Here is a 21,741-nt window from a genome sequence, read left to right as displayed (position 1 = left end):
AACTTTTTTCATTCTTTCTTCACTGTAATTCCATCTGAAATCCCACCGTCATTCTCTTCCCTGCTTTTGTATCGAGACCTCATTACCGATATAATATAAGTTTACTAAGAAACTAAAAATTAGGCTATAAATATATATGGATCTCTCCCCATAATATATAATTTATTTTTTACCAAAATAATAAAATTTATTAAAAAATTAAAAAATAAAAATATCAATAAACTCAAACGATATACCTAATATCTGTATGTACTAGCAACAAGATAAAAACGGTATGCCTACCAGTACAGTGCTAACTGCCTTATACCAAAGTATTCTAAAAAAAAAATCACGTGACAAATTTGAAAGATTGCTCCAAATAGATAATGATCGAAGGGGAAAGGAAATCGGGAAAGCATTGGAATTAAAACGGGAGTGTCAACAAGCAAAATGCATGAAGGTGTTTCACTGCATTTAGTAAACTGCAAGTGAAGCAACACTACCACTAGTTCTTACAATGAATGCCATGTACACACCAGCCTTCGTTTTGTTTTGCACAAAAAAGGCTGTTTTCAGGAATCAAACACTTGACGGTTGCAACAGACATGACCGTGACAACTACTACTTAATTTAGTTAGTAATGGCCTAATCCACGAAAATGCCAGCCTACACTAGTTACAGTTTTCCCTAATCATTCAAACCAAAAATACGTAGGTACCTATACATAATAATTATTGACGAGCACACGACATGCCGTCTTTCAATACAAGTTGCTTGAATTCAAGGAATGGAGTGATATTCTGGTTATTACATTCTGAAGTCTAAGACGCATAGTGTATTGTTTGCGAAACAAGCAGCAAGCTTGTCACCTTCCTTGTTCCAACACACTTCAAATATACCCCCATTGCCAGTATACGTCTTTACAATCTTCCCATCTTTTAAGGACCAAATATGCATGGATTTATCAAGAGATCCACTGGCCAGATACTCTCCATTAGGGCTAAATGCAACAGAGTATACAGGATCCCTGGCAGTTAAATGAAAAGAAACTTGAGAAAGAAAACCATAAAACTGCCTGAATAGGCTTATAGTGATCATATAATATACGATTAGAACAAGTATTGACTGTTCCATCATTTAAACAGAAAAAACAAATGGAGAATAAGGATTAGAGGGATGGTACTTGTGTCCATTCAAGCTGTAGAGAAGTTTCCCAAGTTCCACATCCCACAGCTTCACAGTGGAGTCAAATGATGCACTACATAGAAAAGAGATGAAGGGAATGTTGAGAAATACTAAACGGAGATTCCAAGCAGCTCTTGTAAAAGGCAGTCTACACCGTAAATGAATTCCATTGAACCTCGGAACTACAAAAGGCAGCTCTTGTTCTTTTTATTCATTTTGCTTTAAGTATCAATGTCCAACATATAGTCAGACATAAATATGACGATATGACCGTCCAAGTACCCTCCAAATATATGAAAAAAGTTAAACATACCCATGTCTTACACTAATATCAGACACACCCGAACCCAAGTAACAAAGAAAAACATATTCAATTTCACATCAACAGAAGAAGAGAATGAACATTTAATGTATTAAACAGATGTATTCCTTTGGATTCTCCCTTTTCTCCTTGAGGTTAAGTCAGGTGATACTGCAATATTGTTGCAACTCCGAAAAATAGCTTAACTTCTTTAACTTTTTCCAATCCCTTCCTCAAACACACACAAATTTCGTGAAATCTCAATTAAAAAATTTACATCTTTATCAGTAACCTCAATCAAGTCAAGCTTGAAAATATTAATGCATGGATAGTATTTTTCTACTTGAGCATGCCAAGTCATGTTGGTCTATCTAATGGCTTCAAATGTTAGACCTAATAATGAACATATGAAAGATGTGCACACAAATCAGGAACGGGCAAAATAGAAACTAAAACAATTTCTATTATACCTAAATTTTACCTTGCAAGAATTAACTGTTGGTTAGGATTGTTTGTCCCGGGCCCAGTAGGACTCCATCTGATGGCATATATCTCCTGCAGAACAGTTGTTCAATATTTTCCATAAAGTAATAATCTCTGTCACTCGGACTCGCATGTGAGTCCAATATGTGTCTGGCACAGGCATGTTCAATTTTTGAAGATTTTCATGAATTGGGAGTCCTTATAGGATCATATCCACATGCCTTTGTCCGAGTATATGTTGAAAAAATGAAGAGTCAGAGCAACATAGACATAAATGAATGCAGCCAGGAATACTAACAAATGGATTATACTGAAAAAAATAAAAAGTTCAAAGTACCTTAGAATGCTCCCTCAGATCATGAACATACTTGTCCTGCTTCATACACCATATCTGCACCCAGACTTTCTATAAGTTGAAACACTAATACATAAAGCTGCTGCAGCAAAAAAGAGGGTAACAAGCTAACATATTCCAGAAAGCTGGCAAATTGTTTCAACTTTTTCAAAAAAAGAAAAGAAAAAGAAATGCAATTCGATGAAACTGTATATTACATGTAATGAAGGATCTTAATTGATGATAAAAGGATGAGTAAAAACCTTTGCTGTAATATCATCAGAACAAGAGGCTAATAATGAACCTGTTGGATCCCATTTGACACAATTTACTTCACCCTGAAATGGACGTTCAAATATGTGAATAGAAGAGCAGAGATGCAATTCACTTCAAAAGTTTTGCTTATCAAAATCCAAAATGAAAAACTGTTTTCAGTTGCTAATTAAAGCTCATGGCTGGCAAGTTACAGATACCTTAAGGCTTAGTTTCATTGTTGTAAAAATTTCCTAGTAAATTATTTATCAGAAAAAGAAAAAAGGAAAAAATGTAAAGGAATGTGAAGATGATTTTTTTCCTTTTTTGTTCTTGAAAATGGCTTGAAATATATAAACTAAACATCTTAACACCTTACCATAGATGCAAATAACAAAAATTATAGAATTGAGAAGGAAGGAAAAGATGTAGGAGACAAGGTACAGAAAGATGAATTTAAGGGAGAAAGAGAAACTAAAGTCTATAACCAACAACTGTGAGATGTATTAAAGATGGCTACATCAGCTGAAGCATACAAGAGGGACGTTATAGCATAGCATTTCCCTAAAATTAAACCTTGATCTCAGACCTAATGCAGGTAACAAAATTTAAAGTATAAATGGAAGAAAGAAAAAGAAAAATACGTGTGGAGAGACATGCACTTGAAGAAGACATTACAGGCAGTAGTAGACATGCATTTCATACAATTGACAACAAACCTGATGCCCGGCAAAGGTTTTAATAGGGTGGATTTCCCCGATCTTGCAAACATATATCATATGGTCAGTGGAGCTTGTCGCGAATGAAACATTGTTGCACCAATCAACATCAAGGGTTGGACCTAAAAGGTAAAAGAGAAGATATGCTGGATGAATGAATATTGGTTCTGCAACTAAAAGCAAAATCCTAAAGTTTTGTGCCAACCTGTGTGAAACTCAAACTGCTGTTTCCATTCCTCTGCCTTTACATCCCACACAATTGCCGTTTTATCAAAACTCCCCGTAAGAAGATAATCACCCTTCTTGTTCCACTTCAGAGAAAATATAGGCCCTTTGTGTTTACTCAAAGTAGACCTTAGTTCCCCTAAAGCAAGAAATAATTGACAGAGAGAAGGAATAGGGGAAGAGTTTAAGACATGGAATTCTCCCTACCAGTAAAAAGCATACAACAATGTAATTATAATATGCTAAGAGATTAAATTCAGTTAAAAACAGAAATAAATCTCTTGCTGACTGGGTAACAAGCTAAAAGTTTAATTTAAAAAATTTGTTACGAGCATAAAAAAGAAAATAGAAAAATTGGGTTGGTATTAACACCAAGTCAAGGGCTAGTTTAACAAAATAGATTTTCCATGCCTTTAATTGCAAGATATAGAATGGCATAAATAAAATAATCCACAATGACTTACCATTTGTAGTCCAAATTCTAGCCTGGCCATCATATGAACCTGTAGCAAGCAATGATCCCTCACCCTGAATACAGGTGAACAATAAGATTTGAGAAAATAAAGTGTTGGACTCTGTAGGTGACCTGTACTTAACAGAAACAAAAGTTTATGGGCAACTTAAACCCCCAACAATAACAGAACTCACATTCCAATCAAGTGTCGTCACATCTTTGCTCTTCTCATTGGTTCTTCCTTTTACATGCTTCAGCACTAGAACATTTAATGGACTGTTTTGTGCACCAGATTTGCAAAGCCCATCAGCTATTGTCCAAATACGAGCCGTTGAATCTCCAGACCTAGAAATTGATGCAATAAGAGTTCATTGCAAGTAATTTAATGAAATGTAAAAACTTTGTGAATGTATAAACTGAGTAGTGACACTGCTGTCAAGACATCCAACAACTAAGATCAAAACAAAAGGCTACAAACATATCAATAGAAACTTAGGTTGACATAAACATCAACAGAAAACAACAAAAGGAATCAAGTCACTCATAATGGGACTCTTAGCATAGAGCAAGAAGAGACATGACCACAGATCCTACAGCCATACAACTGAAGAATGCACAAATTGCACTTATGTTTACAGACCACTTATCTACTGGGTTGACGAATTGTCAAAAATGATCTTGGTACCAGCAAAGCTTGACTTTTATCAATCAAATGATTAAAACTTATAAAGTTGCGCAATTAAGACACACAGCACATCCCTTGAAGCAACAGAAACCAGCAAGTTCTAACAAAAAAAATGCCAAGGACTAGATATTTATAAAGAATGCGAGGAAAAAGCAAAACATAAAGGACCAAACCAGCAACATAAGACAATTTTTATCACAGAAAATACCCACCCTGAAGCAAGAAGTGAACCAGTTGGACTCCATGCACACGCACAAACCTGTAAAAATAGATGCTCATAGAGTGAGAATTGAACAAAAAAAAACAGAGTGAGATAGAGAGAGAGAGAGAGATAGTAAATGCATGCATGCCCATCTAAGAGTATCAGTAGATTCAAGTATGCTCAAACCTCAGAAGTGTGCCCTTCCAAAATTGTAACATCAGAGCCAGGAATTTCACAAGCCTCCTGTGATGCTTGGGTTGACGTAGTAGCAATATCCATAGGTTCTTGTCCTACTAAATGCAACTAAGCAATGTAAGTTAAAATGAATACCACAAACACTGATCAAGAGAGCTACTTTGCAAAATTATGAAGACAAGTTTCATGTGAATTGTTAAATATTTAATTAAAGAAAATATGATGGCTAATAGAAAGAAACAGATATCAAACCAAGAAGAAATATAGGAGTTCACTGACCTATAGAAGTTCCATTTTCTTCATGTCCAATAGCATCCTTGTCCTCTTGATCCATAACCATATCTCCATCAGCAAGTTCCTCAGGCTGCTTTTCAGGCTCCTTATTGCTTTCAGCCTTCTCCCTTTCCTTTTCACGCTCCTCTTTTTCGTGTCTTTCTTTCTCTCTTACTCGTCCACGCTCTGCTTCATGCTCCCGATCAACCTCTCTATCTTTATTTTTATCTTTATCTTTGTTTTTTTCTTTGTCTTTGTCTTTATCCTTTTGGATATTCTTTCTTTTCTCTTTTATCATTTGCCGCAATTGATTTACATCTTTCGTTATTATATCCAAAGGTTGCAAGAATGAGAAATCTTCATCCATTTCTACATCATTCTGCAAACTCAAAACAAGCCATGATGAATTACTTTTTGATATCACCCTGCTCCCCCCACCCCCCCAAAAAAACCAAAAAAAAAAAAGATTAATAATAATTAGCGTGCTAACATTACTCATGTTGGCTTCCATCTCCAAGTACTGAAGTCCTTTTTGAACAAATGTAATAAGAGCCCCAGGGGGAATCAAATTCCCATCAATAGTACACTTATTAATGCCTGCTTCATATCCTAAAGTAAATGCAGAATGCGTAAAGCCTGCGGGCATATTGATAAAAAGAAGATAAGAAATACATAAGGAATTAAATAGTAAATAAGACAGTTAATTCAAGTTAAACAAGTGCTTTTCTTCCACTTTTGGGGTGAATGGAGGTGGAAAGAACAGAACATTGAAAATCTGTCTGTTTTCATTCTCCTTATTTTCCTCTTGACTAAGGGTTGAAGGAAGAACTATTTTCTTTTTGGTATAAAGGAAGCTGCAGTCTGGAAATAAGGAAAGGGGCTGCAAATGCTGGGATACAAACTCAAAACCTACTAAATGCTACCTAGAAAGAAAAACTATTTTCTTTCAACACCTCTAACTTCCACTAACCCTACCAAAAGTGTTAGTCAATATACAAAATCTAAGTAGTACATCAATTCAATACTATGACTAGAGATTTAACTAGCAACTGCTTGCACTAACATTCACTAAGTTATTTTATAATTTCAGCTCTCTCTGCATCCGGCATTCACTGCAGTAACATGCATTTCGATCACAGCCACAATAAACACAAAAGAACTGAAAACAGTCTATGACTGGGAGATGCCTGCCTCAATTTCTGAAGATGAGAGTTCATATAGGGACTCTCATCTTAAGATATCCAGTAGCCTAGCCGGCCGCATTGTATCAAGCTGGTAAAACCTATGACATTCCAAAGCCTAATCCGCATAATAGCCAATATCAACCATCCATTTCCACAGGTCTAGAGCTACAACACAACTTCTAAATATTATAATGCCAGAAATTTAGCTTAAACTTTACTATTCAGGCATTCCAATTTTTTTTCTCTTATACTAAACGCGCAATAAAAATAACTGCTTAAATTTCAAAGTTACTAATTCCAAACACAGAGAAACAAAAAGAAAATTTCCGCCGAATGTTAAATTAAAACAAAAGAAAAAGTAAGAAAGTTTCAAAGTTAGAGATCGCAGTAACGAGAGATTACAATTTCAAGGAAAATTTGAACTGACCTGACTCTTGAAGGTAACGGAATACAAGGTAATTCAATTCGACGGAGGTGATGGAGGTCATAGTTACGATAGTCGCCTAACTCAACGGCTGTGAAAGAAACTCAGGCTATCATTAGGTAAGCGACAGCAATGTCACAGAGAGTGAAAGCGTTATACTTGTGCAGAAGCCGAGACGTTTAGGCTATCGTCGGAAATGGTCGATGTGTATCTGTTAGGCCCTGATTCCTTGGGCTTCTGCATAACCGGATTAACCCAATATAATTTATTTGTGTTATATTTATATTATTTTTAAGAGCAAACTATGATGGCCCAATATAATTTATTTATTTGTGTTATATTTATATTATCTTTAATAGCTGGGAGAGTTCTTCATTGTTTTTACACTTGAGAATTGTTTTTCGTAAGTGCTTTTAGGGTTAATTTCTCATTAGTTTTAAATAATATTGTGAAAAAAGCTTATGAAAAGTGATTTTAAAAAATAAAATATTTATTTTAAACATGATATTATAAAGTAAAAATATGTATTTAAATAATATTTAAATTCATTAATATTATGAAGTTTTAATAAAAAATAATTTATTAAAATTTATTATTAATATTTTAATATGTAAGATTACCATGTCCAAAATGCTAAACACATAATGAGATAGGTTACGGCATGAGTTCCAATCATATCAAAGTCAAAATACTAAAAATATTTTTTTAGTGTATATTTTTATTAAATTTTGTGAACCTTTTTGAATTCTCTACATAACCGAAACTAAAACTAAACATAAATTGAAACCAACTTTAACAACTACATCAACAAAATGTAAAGGCTTACTTGATGAAAAAAAACACAAGACTTCAACAAAATCTAATAGCTAAGAGGCTTTTTTTATATATAAATATATTAGTCAATATAAAAATATTTTTTAAACAACTATTAAGCCAAAAAAGGAAAACCAAAAAACCCGAATTGAGTAAAAAGGCGTGAAAAATAATTCAAATCCGGATTGACGATCCGACACAATCCACTAAAGATGTAATTTAATTTTAGGCTTAAAAGATCCAAAAATTCTTCAAACTTTTTCAAAAAAGAAAAATTAAATTCATATTTTTTTCACTCATTAAATACTTAAACTTTCAAAATGTATCAAAAATTTATCTAATCTTTTAAAAAAGTAATTAAATTTTTACTTTTTGCACTCAATTGGATACTTAAACTTTCAAAATACATTAAAAGACCTCAAACTTTTTTCACAAAAAGCAATTAAGCATCTGCTTTAATTAAAAATAGAAAAAATAAATTAAAATCAATAAAGCTATAAATATTATTAAATTTTAATAAAAGTTTCAAATATTAAAATTTATTAAAATTATAAAATATATAGAAATATAAAATTGTAAAATTTTATAAAGTCTTAAGAAAATTATACAAAATGTAAAGAAATATAAATTTTGTTAAAAATTTATAAAATTATCGTACCAAAAAAATATTTTTATAATTTATCTTTTAACTTTTGTTTATTTTTATTTTTTTATTTTTCATCACATGTCACGCCTGTTATAACATGTGATGACTTTAATTGAAAAAACCAGGGTTATTAATATTTTTTATGATTTTAATAAATTTTAAATTTTTATATTCTTATTAAATTTTAATAATTTTCTAAAATTTATTATTTTTCATTTTTATAATTTTTAATTTTTAATAAGAGCATGGGCTTAATTATTATTTTGAAAATTTTGAAAATCTTTTTAATATATTTTGAAAATTTAAGTACCTAACTAAGTAGAAAAAAATTATTATCTTTTCTTGAAGAAGTTTAAAGATTTTTGTAAGCATTTTTTTAAATTTAACTGCTCAATTAAATGAAAAAAAAAGTTAATTGCTTTTTTTTTTAATTGATAATTTTATTCAAAGATCGACTATCCAAATGGATCGTCCGGAACAGCTACCTACATTTCATTTCAAACATAAGAAAAACCATATATAACATCCTCTTTTGTGAAAAACGAAAAGCCGTAAATACAAAAAAGTAAAAAAAAGGAAAAGAACAAAGCAGTGGTGAACAGATCAGCCTCTTTTCCCTCCCTTTCTGTCAGCTAGAAAAATTAGAGAAACTAAAAGAAAGAAAGAAATGGGAAGCTCGTCGAAGGAGGAGACGGCGACCGACGGCGATACGTCGAGCGGAGATACCCCTCCTTCCAATTCCAATCTCTTCTCTGAGGGTGAACGTGTCCTCGCCTATCACGGCCCTCGTATCTACGAAGCCAAGGCATAGTATCTCTTCATTTTTCCTTGTTTCTCTTTTCAGCTGCTTTAAACTGAATTAACTCCGTCGTTTCCTTTCGAACTTTGGCCTTGTATCGGTTCGCTTCGATTTTCTTTTAAGTATGATAGTTATCCCGTTTTTGGTTGTTGATTTAAGTAATCTGAAACTGAAGTTAATCAAGTGGTTTCTTAGGTCATTAGAGTATATATTTAGAACATTCGGGACTTGATTGGTGAAATTAGGGTTTCTGCAGTTGATAATTTCGATTTTGTATGTTAGGTTCAAAAAGCGGAGCTTCGGAAGAAAGAATGGAAATACTTTGTTCATTACCTTGTAAGTATACTTGCCTTGGTTTTCTATATATGCATATTATATCTGAAATTCAATATAATGGTTAATCTAGTTTCAGTGTGATTAAGTATGATAAGCTGAATATTTCTCATTTATTATTGTATTAAGAGATATCTCCGTTGCTGTTTGCAGGGTTGGAATAAAAAGTGAGTATGTCTGATAATATGCTCTTCTCGGAAGCTAAGTTATCTCCTTATTTTTGCTTATCTATTGATTTATTATCTGAATTCTTCTTTTTGTTGATTTGCATATTAAATTTTTAATTTGAGCGGTGTCCTGGTAAAATCTAGTGTTAAGTTACTTCGAAAATTCATTCCTTCAAGCACCAGAAGTCTAGAATATCTGTTTGTTTGGTGATTCTCATTTAACATTTAAGTGGCATTGTGCTTTCAAATCATGGTAGGCATTCCTCAAATTAAATCTGGGATCGTGTCATGTATTCGAGCAAAAATATTATGTTTAATCATTTATTCTTCTCTTTTCCCCTTTTATGGTTGTAAACATTATAAACATTAGAAAAAAGAAAGTAAAATTTCAAAAAGGGAGAGAAGGTTTTGCTTTATTTAAACATTGCATATATTTTGTTCTTTAGCTTTTTTTGGGTGATAATTCATTTATATTTTATGGAGTCCTGAAAGGTAATCCACAACTCTATATAGTACTAGTAAATGTTTTATTTCGTTGATTTATACATCCCCATTCCGGAAGAGGGAAATGGAAATCATTACTATGGCTTCAACACCTTGCACAGTTGGGACGAATGGGTAGGTGCCGATCGGCTGATGAAGCTGACTGAAGAGAATGTCATGAAGCAGCAAGCCCTTGACAAAAAACAGGGTGTTGATAAAAGTTCAAAGTCTGGACGATCAAGTCAGTCCAAGCCAAAAAGCTCTGCTGGTAAGATTTACTCTTTCTACTTCTTGGCTTGTTTATTTGCGAATGCGCAATCATTGTTTTCATTTTGCATGTGCACATATACATATGTGCATGTTTATAAGTTCGGTTGCCCATTAGGTGATCCATTTTGTGTATTTTGGGTTACATACGTGCATGTTTCTTTACTATTTGCCTTTATTTGCTAATTGATGCAATTAATTTGCTTCCACTTTTATTTTTGTAGATGCAAAAGCGGATAAAGAGGACCTGAAGAACACAGGTAAGGTTATTTACATTTATTTTCTTTCCATCTGTGGAGTAAATATTCTCTACTGTTAGCGGATTCCTATCCTTTCTTAAGGGGGTCCCATAAAGCACTTTCCTTGATTTTGATATTCTCTCGTGACTTCCTAGTTCTACGGTGTCTGAAGTTCGAGTTGTATTCTTATCCTATTCAGATCGATTGGACATGATTTTTTTAATGGCATTTGGTTGTTTAAATTTCCTTGTTAACATATTAGAATTAACGGTAAATTGCCAGAGTTCTGGGAGGAGGAAAAAAAACTTAACAGGCTATTGCAGTTGCATTGATGGCTCATTGTCTATATTTGATTATTTCACATTTGTATGTGATACATAAATTGAGCGAACCATTGATTCCTAATGGTCTGCTTCAGCATTCCCTTAGATTAATATTTTGTCTATCATCAATTTTTAAGTACTATTGTCATTGTGACTGCTTGCAAAGTCGTTAACCTTTTCTAGTAGTGGTTAATGTTTTATATTTATTGCAGCGCCAAAAGGGAGGAAGAGAAAGAGCGACTCAGGTGTTGAGGTCTAGTTTGTATAATGATTAATTGATTACAGCTCTCAAGAAATTATTCCCCCCCCCCCCTTATTTCTGGTCTGTATCTGTTGATTCTTACCCTTTGTTTTTGTTTTTCAACATGTGTTTTAATCACCGTTAGAAGGACAACTCCTCCATGGAAAAGCTTGTCAAGATCCAAATTCCATCAACCCTAAAGAAGCAGCTGGTTGATGATTGGGATTTTGTTACTCAACAGGATAAGGTGCAATAACTTTTGTAGTGACTTTGTTTGTGCACCATTTATTGATACCCTTGGATGGTAAACTAATAAACTGATTTTGTGTAAATAATCCTTCTTTTCTACAGCTGGTTAAACTTCCCCGATCACCAAATGTTGATGATATCTTGACAAAATACCTTGAATACAGATCAAAGAAGGATGGCATGTAAGTTAAATCCATTCACACTAAAACAACAATGATAAAGTTATGCTAGAACTTGTTTTCTTGAATAAGTAATTTCCTATTTTGGCAATAATTATTTTGTTCTCCACTGCTGGTTTCTACTCTCCGTCTGAATTTATCTGACATCCTCTTAAATCCATTTGCTTAGATGTTTTCTTCATAAAAGGCTAATCTTAGAGTGGAGTTGGTGACAATGACTGTTTTCTTTGTGGTTACAGAATGACCGATTCAGTTGGAGAAATATTGAAGGGAATTCGCTGTTACTTCGACAAAGCTTTGCCTGTGATGCTTCTATACAAAAAAGAGCGCCAACAATACAATGAAGTTGTCCACGATGATGTCTCTCCATCAACGATATATGGTGCTGAACATTTACTGCGCCTCTTTGGTACGGCCATCTGTCAGACTTAGAACTTTCAAATGCATTAATTTACTTTCATCTTTTATGCACTGTTGGAGATTACGTTTTACCTAATGTGCTATTTCATGCATTTCATTTAGCTTTATTGTTAATTATGTGTAAAGCATTTTATTGATCTCTAGAACCCAGGACTAACGTGTTCCTGTCTTTGCAGTTAAGTTTCCTGAGTTATTGGCATATGTGAACATTGAAGAGGAAACACTTATTCGCTTGCAACAGAAGTTAATGGATTTTCTCAAGTATCGACTTTCCCCCTCATCTATTTTATCTTATACTACTATTTGAGAGCATTCTATCTTTTAAGCTTTCATTTATATTCATTGAAGGAGACATAAAAGTTTGCATCATTATCTTCACCTTGGCATCTAATTAAAATATACAACTACAATTGGTTCTTTTCAATTTTATTTTCTCTTGTAAACTGTTTGTTCCTAGTCTAACCAAAACATTTTTTGATTTCTCATATACACAATTTTCTAACTTTTTTCTATTTATTTGGAAGATTCTTGGAGTGTCATATTCTTGTACTATGTCTGGATACATGTCAGACATGAGTACTTCAAGAAAAATGAAGAGCAAGAACAACATAACTTTTCTTGAAACTTTTCTTGTTTGGAAGGACTATAAATACCTCCTCTTCTTTTTTTTCTTTTTTTGTTAACATATGCATGTTTTTCAAATACATTTGTTCACAGCTTCTTTTCATTGGTGTTCATATACAGTCTAACCGATTTCTCTCTAACCACACATAGCATTGTATTCCTATTGTTTTAGTTCTTTAACGGGAGCCTATTCAAAATTTCCGTTTAGTTCATATTTATTAAATTTAAAAATAATTCTTACATAATGCAGGTTTCTGCAAAAGAACCAGAGTACCCTTTTTCTTTCTGCATATGATGGACCTAAGGGAGTTTCAGAAGGTAAGGGGAAAGGAAAAGATGATGACTAAAGCAGCTGTTGAACTATGCTACCATTGCCATCTTCACAATTTTAATTCCAAGAACAAATATGAAATCAGTGGCAGAATTAGGTAATCGGTTGATATGCCGACGTTTGATTTGATACAGACAGCATAGAATTGTTGTTGTAACAATAGAATTTGTTATTCTTTGTTTTACACCATTTCCCCCTTTCGAGCTTCTAGGTGAATTAATCGGATATACTTCGTAAAATTGTTGAGAGAAGTTGCCGTAGCCTCTCTTTTTTCTACCCTTTTTTTTCTGCTGGAACCTTTTTTTGTTAATGATTGTTGTTATAGGTTTAACGAAATTTGATTTTTGATATGTTCAACCTTTTTGCTGCAAATTAGTATTCTAACATTCTGAAGGGCTTAGAAGCTGCTTCATCTTTAATTCCTGCAATGTAAATCCTCACCTTGCAAGGCCTACAAATGGTGTTTCTTTACTCGCAGCAAATTTTATAATATAGTGCTTTTACGTACACAATTAAATCGAATTGGTTGAATCAAATATCATCAATAAATCCATTTTAACCATGTTGAATGTGTGAAAAAATGCATTGCTAAGGAATAGGATGTCTGGGAGGTCCCTGTTCAAAGAGACAGCAGCGGGGATTGGCGAAAGCTTTCGCAGTTAGAGGCCAAGGGCACAACAGATCATGAAGCAAGTGAGCGGCACTTTGATATGGCCCTTTCTTGGGGATAAATACATGGCGTCAAAAGTTTGCGATGGTCAAGGCCGATGAAGGATAAAGTTGAATGGCAGAGAGTGATTTGGTCCCCCATTCTTGGACGGCAGTTTTGAATATACTCCCAACAATATAGGCTAGCACGATGGGGGCTTGTAGGGGATGGGCATTGTCTTTTAATGCTATCAGGAAAGAGACCAGGAGCCACATTATCCTAGGCTGCACTGAGCTGTTACCAACCTAAAAGGTAAATCCTTGATCACTATTACCCTTGAGCAAGCGTGGCATGCCTTCATTTATGTTGTATGGAGAGAAAAGAAAAATAAAAATGATTTTTTCAACGAGGAACCATCCCGACTCCTAGTCAGTCTAAGTAAAAAGAACAGTGTCCACGAGACCATGGTGTCTTAGAAAAGCTGCGCATGTTTCAACTTAAGCATTGTTGTTTTCCTGTGGCAGCCTTGCTACTATCCCAACTAAACTCGCCCTTAGTAAATAGGCGGTTAGTCCAGTTATCTTTCGTCTAGTTTTCAGTTCCTGATTTCAATATGAAACCCAATGCATGAATCGTCTCCTTTTGTTTACCAATTTGAGAAATTCTCACATTTACATATGAAAATATCTTAGAAGCTATACACGTAAAAATTCTGTAGGGTATAAATTTAACCAAGCTTGGATATTGAAATTCAAGGGATTTTTGTCATATAATTTTTAAAAGTCCGTTTTTCTTTCTTTCTCAACTTCTCTTTAAACCCATCTCTTTCTCATTCTCTGTACATTAATAACAATTATTAAGGGGGGAAAACCAAAACAAAATAAAAGACCATTCTTTTTTGAGTTTTTTTTTTTTTTCACAATATGGAGTTTAGTCAATCTTATTAACCCCAACTCGACTCATAGACAAAACATTCCTAAACCCCGCATCCAAACACATCCCCATTCCCTCTCCTCTCGAAACGCCACCGTTTTGCTGTTGCATCTGAACCATGTAATCTCTCACCTCCATTCTTATCATTTCTTGCATCACCGCCATAAACTCCGCACTGAACCCCATCACCTCGCCTCCCTTTCCATCATTTTTTGCTTCGTTCCTCGTCTGAGTAGACTCGGTAACTGGGAGGGTTGAAACTGACAACTCATACGATTCAGCCCCAGGTAAAGACAAACTCAGTGAAGTCGGTGGATCGTTAGAAGAAGACGCCGCCGCTTCGACCCCAGGTAATGGCATAACATTGACGTCAACGCTGACTCCGCCGGTCCTCGGGATGGGCTTGTACACGTGTGAAGATGATAAAACGGGGACGCTGGAATCGCTCAAATCGGACCCAGATGGGCTCCCCGGGCTCATGTAAAGCCCAGCACTAACTGATCTTTTCAACGGTTGTTGCTCCCCTTCCCCTCCCAAATTACCGTCATACCCACCATGTATAATGAAATTACTCTCTTCCCCAACCGACAAGCACTTGCGTTTTAGCGTTGAGTTCCAGTGGTTTTTAATGGCGTTGTCCGTACGACCGTTGAGGAGTCGGGCTATTGTGGCCCACTTGTTACCAAATCGGGCATGAGCTCTGATGATGGTCTCGTCTTCCTCGGGGGTGAAGGCCCGATGCTCAACTTGCGGAGACAGTTGGTTGCACCATCGGAGCCGACAGGACTTCCCGGACCTACCCGGGATCGATTTGCTGATCAAAGACCAATTTCTAGGTCCATATTTTTGGACTAGTTTTTGAAGCAAATCATCTTCTTCGGGGCTCCATGGACCTTTGATCCGATCCATTTCTTTTCTGTTTGATGTGCTTGTTACAGCCATGAAATCAAATTTAAAAGCATGCAAATAAAATTTTGGTTTCTTTTGGATATAATATCGGGTTTTTGGCTTTTTCTTTTTTCCTGGTTTCTATTTGGAGCTTAAAAGAAAAACGAGATAGTGAAGGGGGGTTATATAAGAGAGGAGAGCTAAGTAACCGGTTGAAACGGTGAGGAGAAACGTTATGGCCACCGACTGTTCAAGTTAAGCGGTTGGGAAAAGGGGTTTGGGATACAGCTGGCCAATAGACACGTGTCACATATGAATTGCACTGATTTACATGTCACTCTCTCTTAATATTTCTTTCTTTTTCTTTAGAGCTTTTTTGCGACTCTCTACATAGGAGCGTTTGTCTCACGTATTATTGCATTCTGCGGAGCGTATTTTGGCTTTATATGCGTTTAAAGGGTCTAGTCATCTACAATAAGTTTAGATCTTGAATAAAATTTTATTTTAGTTTGAGATAGTTTGTTTCAGCTTTAATTACTCTTTAATGATTATAACATATATTGCTTTATTTACATTTAATTATAAAAATTTTATTTTTATTATCTATTAAATTATAAATTAATGAGACTTTTAAATGTCTTCTAATTATAATTTAAGTTAATCTAAATAAATTTTAAAGTCTACAATTTATTTAATTTAAATTTTAGGTTTAAAATAGATTAAAAAAGTAATTTATTATAACATTTTATAGTTAAAGCCACATAATTGCATCATCTCAGTTTAAACAAAAATTATTAACATAAAAAAAAGGTTTCAGACAAAAATTGGAGATATATATCGAAGAAGCTTCCTTGGAGTGATGAGAAGTGTAAACACGCGCCCTAAAGTGAGGGTGTAGAATACGGTTGCTTCTTATTCACTGTTCTGAAAGAGATAGAGACAAAACCGAACTCTGCGGACAATAATTTATCACGAAAACAAAAAATAGATGTTAAAATTTTGAATTAAAATAAATTAATAAGATAAGAGATAAAGATGAAGATGGTTGGGTGAGGTTCGAGTCTGACTTTGACTGAGAACGCCAGCCTGTGCAGCATTTTCGTGATGAATTTTTCTTTACTTTTCTTAATATTATATTTTCAACTGAAAACATTAAATAAATAAAAAACGGGCTCACGAAAATGCTGAGCTGGCAAAAAACGACAAGATTGGTCGCCGAATCGGAGGGCGAATCATTACTGCTCTTTTTTTTTTCTTTTTTTAGTATAAGTCCAGCCTGTAAACCTGCCACTACCTTTAACGGCCTCTGTCTTATTTAACTGCCACCTGTCGGTGACCAATCGCTTTCCATCCGTCCTTTTTTTGCTTTCTTTGCTTTTGGGATTACCTGTACGGAAGCGGTAAAGGAAGGAAACCCCCGTCAATTGCTAACCTAACCACATTTCAACTTTCAAGGTCTTGTTCCAGCCACCTTCCTTTACAAACTAAAATAATCAACGCACTTTTTTATAATTAATGAATGCATTAAGAGGTGATTAATTAACTAATCAATTAATTAAATAATCATGACTAAGGGTACCCGAATCCATATTCTGTTACTTGTTTGATGGTGGAGAAGAATGTTGGATTTTTTAATTAATAATTAATTTTTGTCTGATTTATTTTTATTTAATTATTTTTTATGAAAAGAAATTTGTTGATTTTATACCTTTAGATATATGGTAGATTTGGTCCTGAATTAAATAAGCCGATCCGGGCTAATAGAGTGGATCAAACACATTCCAACTTGGGTAAGAGATTTTGTAATTTGAATCCACATGGGTTGAATTAATTACTAATTAAAGTAATAAAAGTTATTTTATTTTATTTTATTTGTTTTAAATATAAAATTTTAAGTATAATACATAACCTGCTTGATATGTAAAGTTTTAACTTATAAATTTGAAGTATTCAAGTAACGTTTCTTTTATATGATGAAGGTGTTATTTATATTTATTTTACGGTTTATGAAGATTAATTTTTTAAAGTTTATGAGTATCTTTTTAATAATGTCATAATCAATTTTAAACTTACATTCTATTCTACATAATACAATGTGCTCCATCAATATATCCAATTTTTATTGGTTTCAAAAAGAATTCTAGACCTTAATTAAAGTACGAGAGACTTAAAATGAAAACCAATATTTCCTACATTTATGAATTTCATTCAATATTCCTAAAAAATAATTTCATTGATTTATATAACAGATTGTTAGAGCTATCAATTCAAGATTATGAATTATCTCTTAAAAATTATTTAAACAATATACTATTTTATTAATTTTAAGGAAAAATGAACTTATTTATTTCACTTTATTTTATTTTTACAATTATCACATTAATTAGTATGCACGATAGCAATATATGATAGCATTGATGACTGCATTTTATCATCGCACCTTAATTTTATTGAACCCACAACATTTATACGTATTAACTAGAATATTAATTTATTAATACTTGTTCAGAGTACTATCTAGACGATAAGGATAAAATTGTCAATTCTATTAATTCATTCTCAATTAACTAAACTATTTTTTATAATTTATTTATTGAAAAAATTAGTATTAATAATGCAATGTACAACAAGGAAGATAATGTGATGGTGTTGAGGAGACCGATTTACTTTAAAAGATAGAGAGTTAGAAAAGACAAGATGACAAGGAGAAGGCTAAGGAAGATAAGTGCTCAAAGGTTGCTTAAATGCTCAAATGACGTTTTTCTCATTGCTTGGAAGGATATTTATAGGAGAGGTCATTTTGCCTATTAGTGTGACATGATAGACTGTTGTAGAGAGGTTGTATAGGACGTGCATCATGAGACACATTCTTTTATAGCAATATAAGGTTGTTATCCTCAGGTGGGGCCTAATGATCTTTAGGGGCATGTTCACACCTAAAAAGCGGGTGCTTGGCAAAGGTACTTATTAAGCGGGTAGACTATCCCTAAAAGTGGGTGGTCCATATCTTTGTTGATAATGAGAGCCAAATGGAGAATAGGGATCCGAGAAGGCTAGTCATTGAGGTGTCCAAGTAGAGTTAAAGGGTTAGTTACGAACATTTATCAAGTAGCTTGCTGACACGTGTTCGAGTCTAGAGGAAGTATAACAAATACATACTTCTTTTCTATTTTTTATTTTATATAAAAATAAACAATAATGTCATATTCATCTTTTGTACCTTGTGATATTCAGAGATTATATAGTTACTTGAAAAACAATAGTTTATAGTATATAAAGTTTAGGAGAAATCCACTTATATCGATTTAAAACTAAAATAATTTTTTACTCTTTCAGTAAATTTTGTAAAATTAATATTTTAACAATTGAATTGTTAAATTTATCAATATAATGATACTTATTATGCATATAAATTTTTGAACCAATCCAATATCTCTATTATATCGATCTAAAATATTACATTTATTGAATGGTTAAAAGCTTTTTGATAAAACAATTACTTAGAAAATTTAAATTTATATAAAATTGACATGCATGATCTATATAAATAAAATATAAGTTATGACGATTAAATCATTAAAATAGTAATTATATAAAAAATATAAAAAGGTATAAAAACTACTTTAATTTTACATCTCTCCTCTAAATTTTAATATGTTGATTATATTTGTATCATTTTAAATTGTATAATTGTATTTTTAATTATTTTTTATATCAATGTGTTGAAAATTTAAGAATTAATTGATTAAACTAATAATAATAATAATTAATAAATAATCAAATATCTTTATCTGTATTAAAAATCTGGAGGAAAGAAAATAAAATTTCAATTCAACTAAACTTAAAATCCATTGCAATCTTAAAAGAAAACTCGCACATACAAAATTTAAGAAGCATCTCAAAATATATATAAGAATTGATTATAGAAATAGATTAAGAACGAAATTCTTGATAATTTCCATCCATTCTTGATGCAATGAGGCTTTGACGGCTTCTTTTCCTTTTTCACGCTCCTTATTTTGTTGTCAGATAATTTTTTTCTTTAACCTTAAAAATAATTATTATTATTGTGCTGCTCCAACAATGGAGTCAATTGGAGAGGAAAATTGATTGCCAAAATTCTCACATCCGACACACGTTTCAAAAACAGTAAGATTTGTTGGAGTGTTAGAAGGTCATTTAAATGGAATTATCATCCAACATTAAGTTTTGAAAAATTTTATTCTCAATCTAATTGTATCAACACTAAAAAGATAAAATTTATTCTTCAAAATTAAGCCTAGAAAATTTTTGAAACAGAATTATTCATACAAGATAGTTTTGAAGATTCATGACGTCAATTAAATCAAATTTTCGAATAAGTGTCTCACCATCAATTTTAAGATCAAATTTTGATGACTTTTAAAGTAATTTATGTCCATATAAAATTAAGTCTAAATGACCTTTGAATTAAAGCTTTAGTGAAAAAAAAATTAATTTTTTTTTATTCTAGAGACTTTCAAAAATTACAACTCGTAGTTCATAAATAAAAATTCTTTGATTTATTCCAAATTTTCAAGTATTATTTCGAAGTGAAATTTGTGTGTGTAAAAGCACTTCAGCACCTAAACAGGTTTCTTTCAAGGGTAAACTTCAATAGTACCCAATAGTTTCCTCCTCTTATGCTTCTTTTATGGCGGGCGTTGTGGTCGTAGCAAGAAATTGCAACGACAAAGTCATGTTGGAATTAATGCACAAGCATAATTTATGATTTTATGAACACATTTGTAGCTGTAACCCTAGTGACTAGATTAGGTATGTTGACTAATGTTCGCAATATGTTATAGTCAAATCAAAATGTTTTAAAGCCATTTAAATGTTGAGAGGAAGCTTGTGCTTCACTTAGGCGTTCCAACATAGGCAACATTGTCTCACGAACTACTTATTTGGGATTTGTATGCTTAGATTATTGTCCTTCGTACTGACTATCTCAAAAAAATTCTATAATTTATTTATGATAAAAAAAATTCATATAGTTCGGTTTCTAGAGAAGAAGAAGTGGGTCAATAAGTGAAAGAGTCAAATATTGAAAAAGATAGATAATAAATATTTTCTTTTTATAAATGGAAACAATTTATTTTTTATATTTTTTATTTACTAATTTTCATATGAGTGTAGCATCACAGTGCGTCATAGTCTTTGTTTTTTAATACAATGCCTAGAATTACCTGTAATTTTTCTCAACTCTTAAATAAAAAGATAATGCGCTTTAGCGCATTTGAACCCACGTCTTTTCTATATTGACAACAATGCCGATACTTAAGACTCAACCGACATCTTCTTAAATAAAAGCACAATTAATATATTCTTTTGAGTGAGAATGAATTGTTTTTAAATTTAAATTTTAAATCATTAGATGAATAAATTAGTAAAGTTAATAACCTTAAATCTGATTTTATACAAATTTCCTATAAAAATAATTTTTATATAAAATTCTGCACATAAATTTTTATGATAATATTTTTTATTTTTATTAATTATGCAATATTATATAATAATTATTGTATTCATCTTCGTTGTACCGGTGTAAATTAAAACTTGAAAAAAGAATAAATAAAAAAAACACCGGTGCAGATGGGAGTGATTTCCGACATAAAACGTCTTTTGCACTGAATGGATTAGCAACATTTTCGATTTTGCTATCGCACGTTCCCGATACCTCGCTTCATTCACCACCATCGTTTATTAATAAATCAAATTAATCTTAACCATCATTCAGTCACCCTGATAGAGTTGAGTTGAGTTAAGAAGGCTAAAAGTTCAGCGGTAGCGTCCTCCGGTTCAGAATCATTAAGTTTCCACTTTTTTTTAGTTTTGGTGCTTCACCTGTATTCTTAATTATTATATTATATTATATTATTTGTCCTTATTCGAATTTCAACTCTTATAATTTCTAGTGATTTCATGTTTAAAAACTAGTATTTTTTTTATTATTTCGATCTCATAATATTTAGTCCACTTATTTATTTGATAAAAGTATGAAAATATTAAATAAAAAACAAGATCAATCGGTTTAATATTTTTTATTTATTTTTTGAAAATTCCACTATTATAAATACAATATATTAGAATTGTAAGTTGTAATTTATTGATAATTGTTTATTTACTCCAAAAATAATTTAAGTTTGAACCGTCATTATAAAAATATATATTTATAAATATATTAAAAATAGGAAGAAAATTAGATAAATTTGAAAATCCATAATAATATTAAATTATTACA

At 32.4% G+C, this 21,741-nt stretch overlaps 3 protein-coding genes across 7 annotated transcripts; 1 reads left to right on the top strand and 2 right to left on the bottom strand.

The window, feature by feature from the left end:
• Positions 1-430: 430 nt before the first annotated feature.
• LOC108489871 (WD40 repeat-containing protein HOS15-like) lies at positions 431-7,175 on the bottom strand. 5 transcript variants are annotated; one of them, XM_053022145.1, is made up of 14 exons: positions 6,899-7,175; positions 5,778-5,896; positions 5,294-5,666; positions 5,006-5,112; positions 4,830-4,876; positions 4,127-4,277; positions 3,943-4,006; positions 3,459-3,617; positions 3,254-3,375; positions 2,546-2,620; positions 2,286-2,339; positions 1,947-2,020; positions 1,163-1,237; positions 431-1,006 (listed from the first exon to the last, which is right to left on the bottom strand). In XM_053022145.1, exons 1-14 carry the CDS (start codon positions 6,957-6,959, stop codon positions 787-789), a joined length of 1,701 nt encoding a protein of 566 aa, XP_052878105.1. In that variant the 5' UTR covers positions 6,960-7,175; the 3' UTR covers positions 431-786. The 5 variants fall into 5 exon arrangements, with proteins under 5 accessions (XP_052878105.1, XP_052878106.1, XP_017650064.1 ...); XM_053022146.1 differs by having other exon boundaries at positions 5,006-5,109; XM_017794575.2 differs by having other exon boundaries at positions 5,778-5,923; positions 6,899-7,173.
• Positions 7,176-8,808: 1,633 nt separating this feature from the next.
• Positions 8,809-13,366, top strand: LOC108450187 (protein MRG1). Its single transcript, XM_017747701.2, has 11 exons — positions 8,809-9,159; positions 9,436-9,489; positions 9,640-9,653; positions 10,259-10,404; positions 10,628-10,663; positions 11,178-11,218; positions 11,352-11,453; positions 11,558-11,637; positions 11,874-12,043; positions 12,231-12,315; positions 12,929-13,366. Exons 1-11 carry the CDS (start codon positions 9,022-9,024, stop codon positions 13,023-13,025), a joined length of 963 nt encoding a protein of 320 aa, XP_017603190.1. The 5' UTR covers positions 8,809-9,021; the 3' UTR covers positions 13,026-13,366.
• A 1,034-nt stretch (positions 13,367-14,400) lies between these two features.
• On the bottom strand, positions 14,401-15,985 carry LOC108450071 (transcription factor MYB73-like). The gene has a single exon (XM_017747516.2). It carries the CDS (start codon positions 15,531-15,533, stop codon positions 14,589-14,591), a length of 945 nt encoding a protein of 314 aa, XP_017603005.1. The 5' UTR covers positions 15,534-15,985; the 3' UTR covers positions 14,401-14,588.
• Positions 15,986-21,741: the final 5,756 nt, after the last annotated feature.

Source organism: Gossypium arboreum, chromosome 11 (assembly GCF_025698485.1).
Source record: "Gossypium arboreum isolate Shixiya-1 chromosome 11, ASM2569848v2, whole genome shotgun sequence".
In the NCBI taxonomy this organism is placed as follows: Eukaryota; Viridiplantae; Streptophyta; class Magnoliopsida; order Malvales; family Malvaceae; genus Gossypium; species Gossypium arboreum.
Note: the sequence above shows the minus strand (reverse complement) of the source record. Positions and strands in the feature narration are given on the sequence as shown.

What these genes read in the sequence shown, in the direction of transcription:
- LOC108489871 (XM_017794575.2), bottom strand. Translation starts at nt 6,959, where the DNA reads ATGACCTCCATCACCTCCGTCGAATTGAATTACCTTGTATTCCGTTAC. An exon ending in TGGAAGCCAACATGAGTAAT is followed by an intron (nt 5,667 to 5,777) that starts GTTAGCACGCTA and finishes TTGAGTTTGCAG; the next exon opens with AATGATGTAGAAATGGATGA. An exon ending in GGTTCACTTCTTGCTTCAGG is followed by an intron (nt 4,278 to 4,829) that starts GTGGGTATTTTC and finishes ATCAATTTCTAG; the next exon opens with GTCTGGAGATTCAACGGCTC.
- LOC108450187 (XM_017747701.2), top strand. Translation starts at nt 9,022, where the DNA reads ATGGGAAGCTCGTCGAAGGAGGAGACGGCGACCGACGGCGATACGTCG. An exon ending in CTCGTATCTACGAAGCCAAG is followed by an intron (nt 9,160 to 9,435) that starts GCATAGTATCTC and finishes TTTGTATGTTAG; the next exon opens with GTTCAAAAAGCGGAGCTTCG. An exon ending in CAAGCCAAAAAGCTCTGCTG is followed by an intron (nt 10,405 to 10,627) that starts GTAAGATTTACT and finishes TTATTTTTGTAG; the next exon opens with ATGCAAAAGCGGATAAAGAG.
- LOC108450071 (XM_017747516.2), bottom strand. Translation starts at nt 15,533, where the DNA reads ATGGCTGTAACAAGCACATCAAACAGAAAAGAAATGGATCGGATCAAA.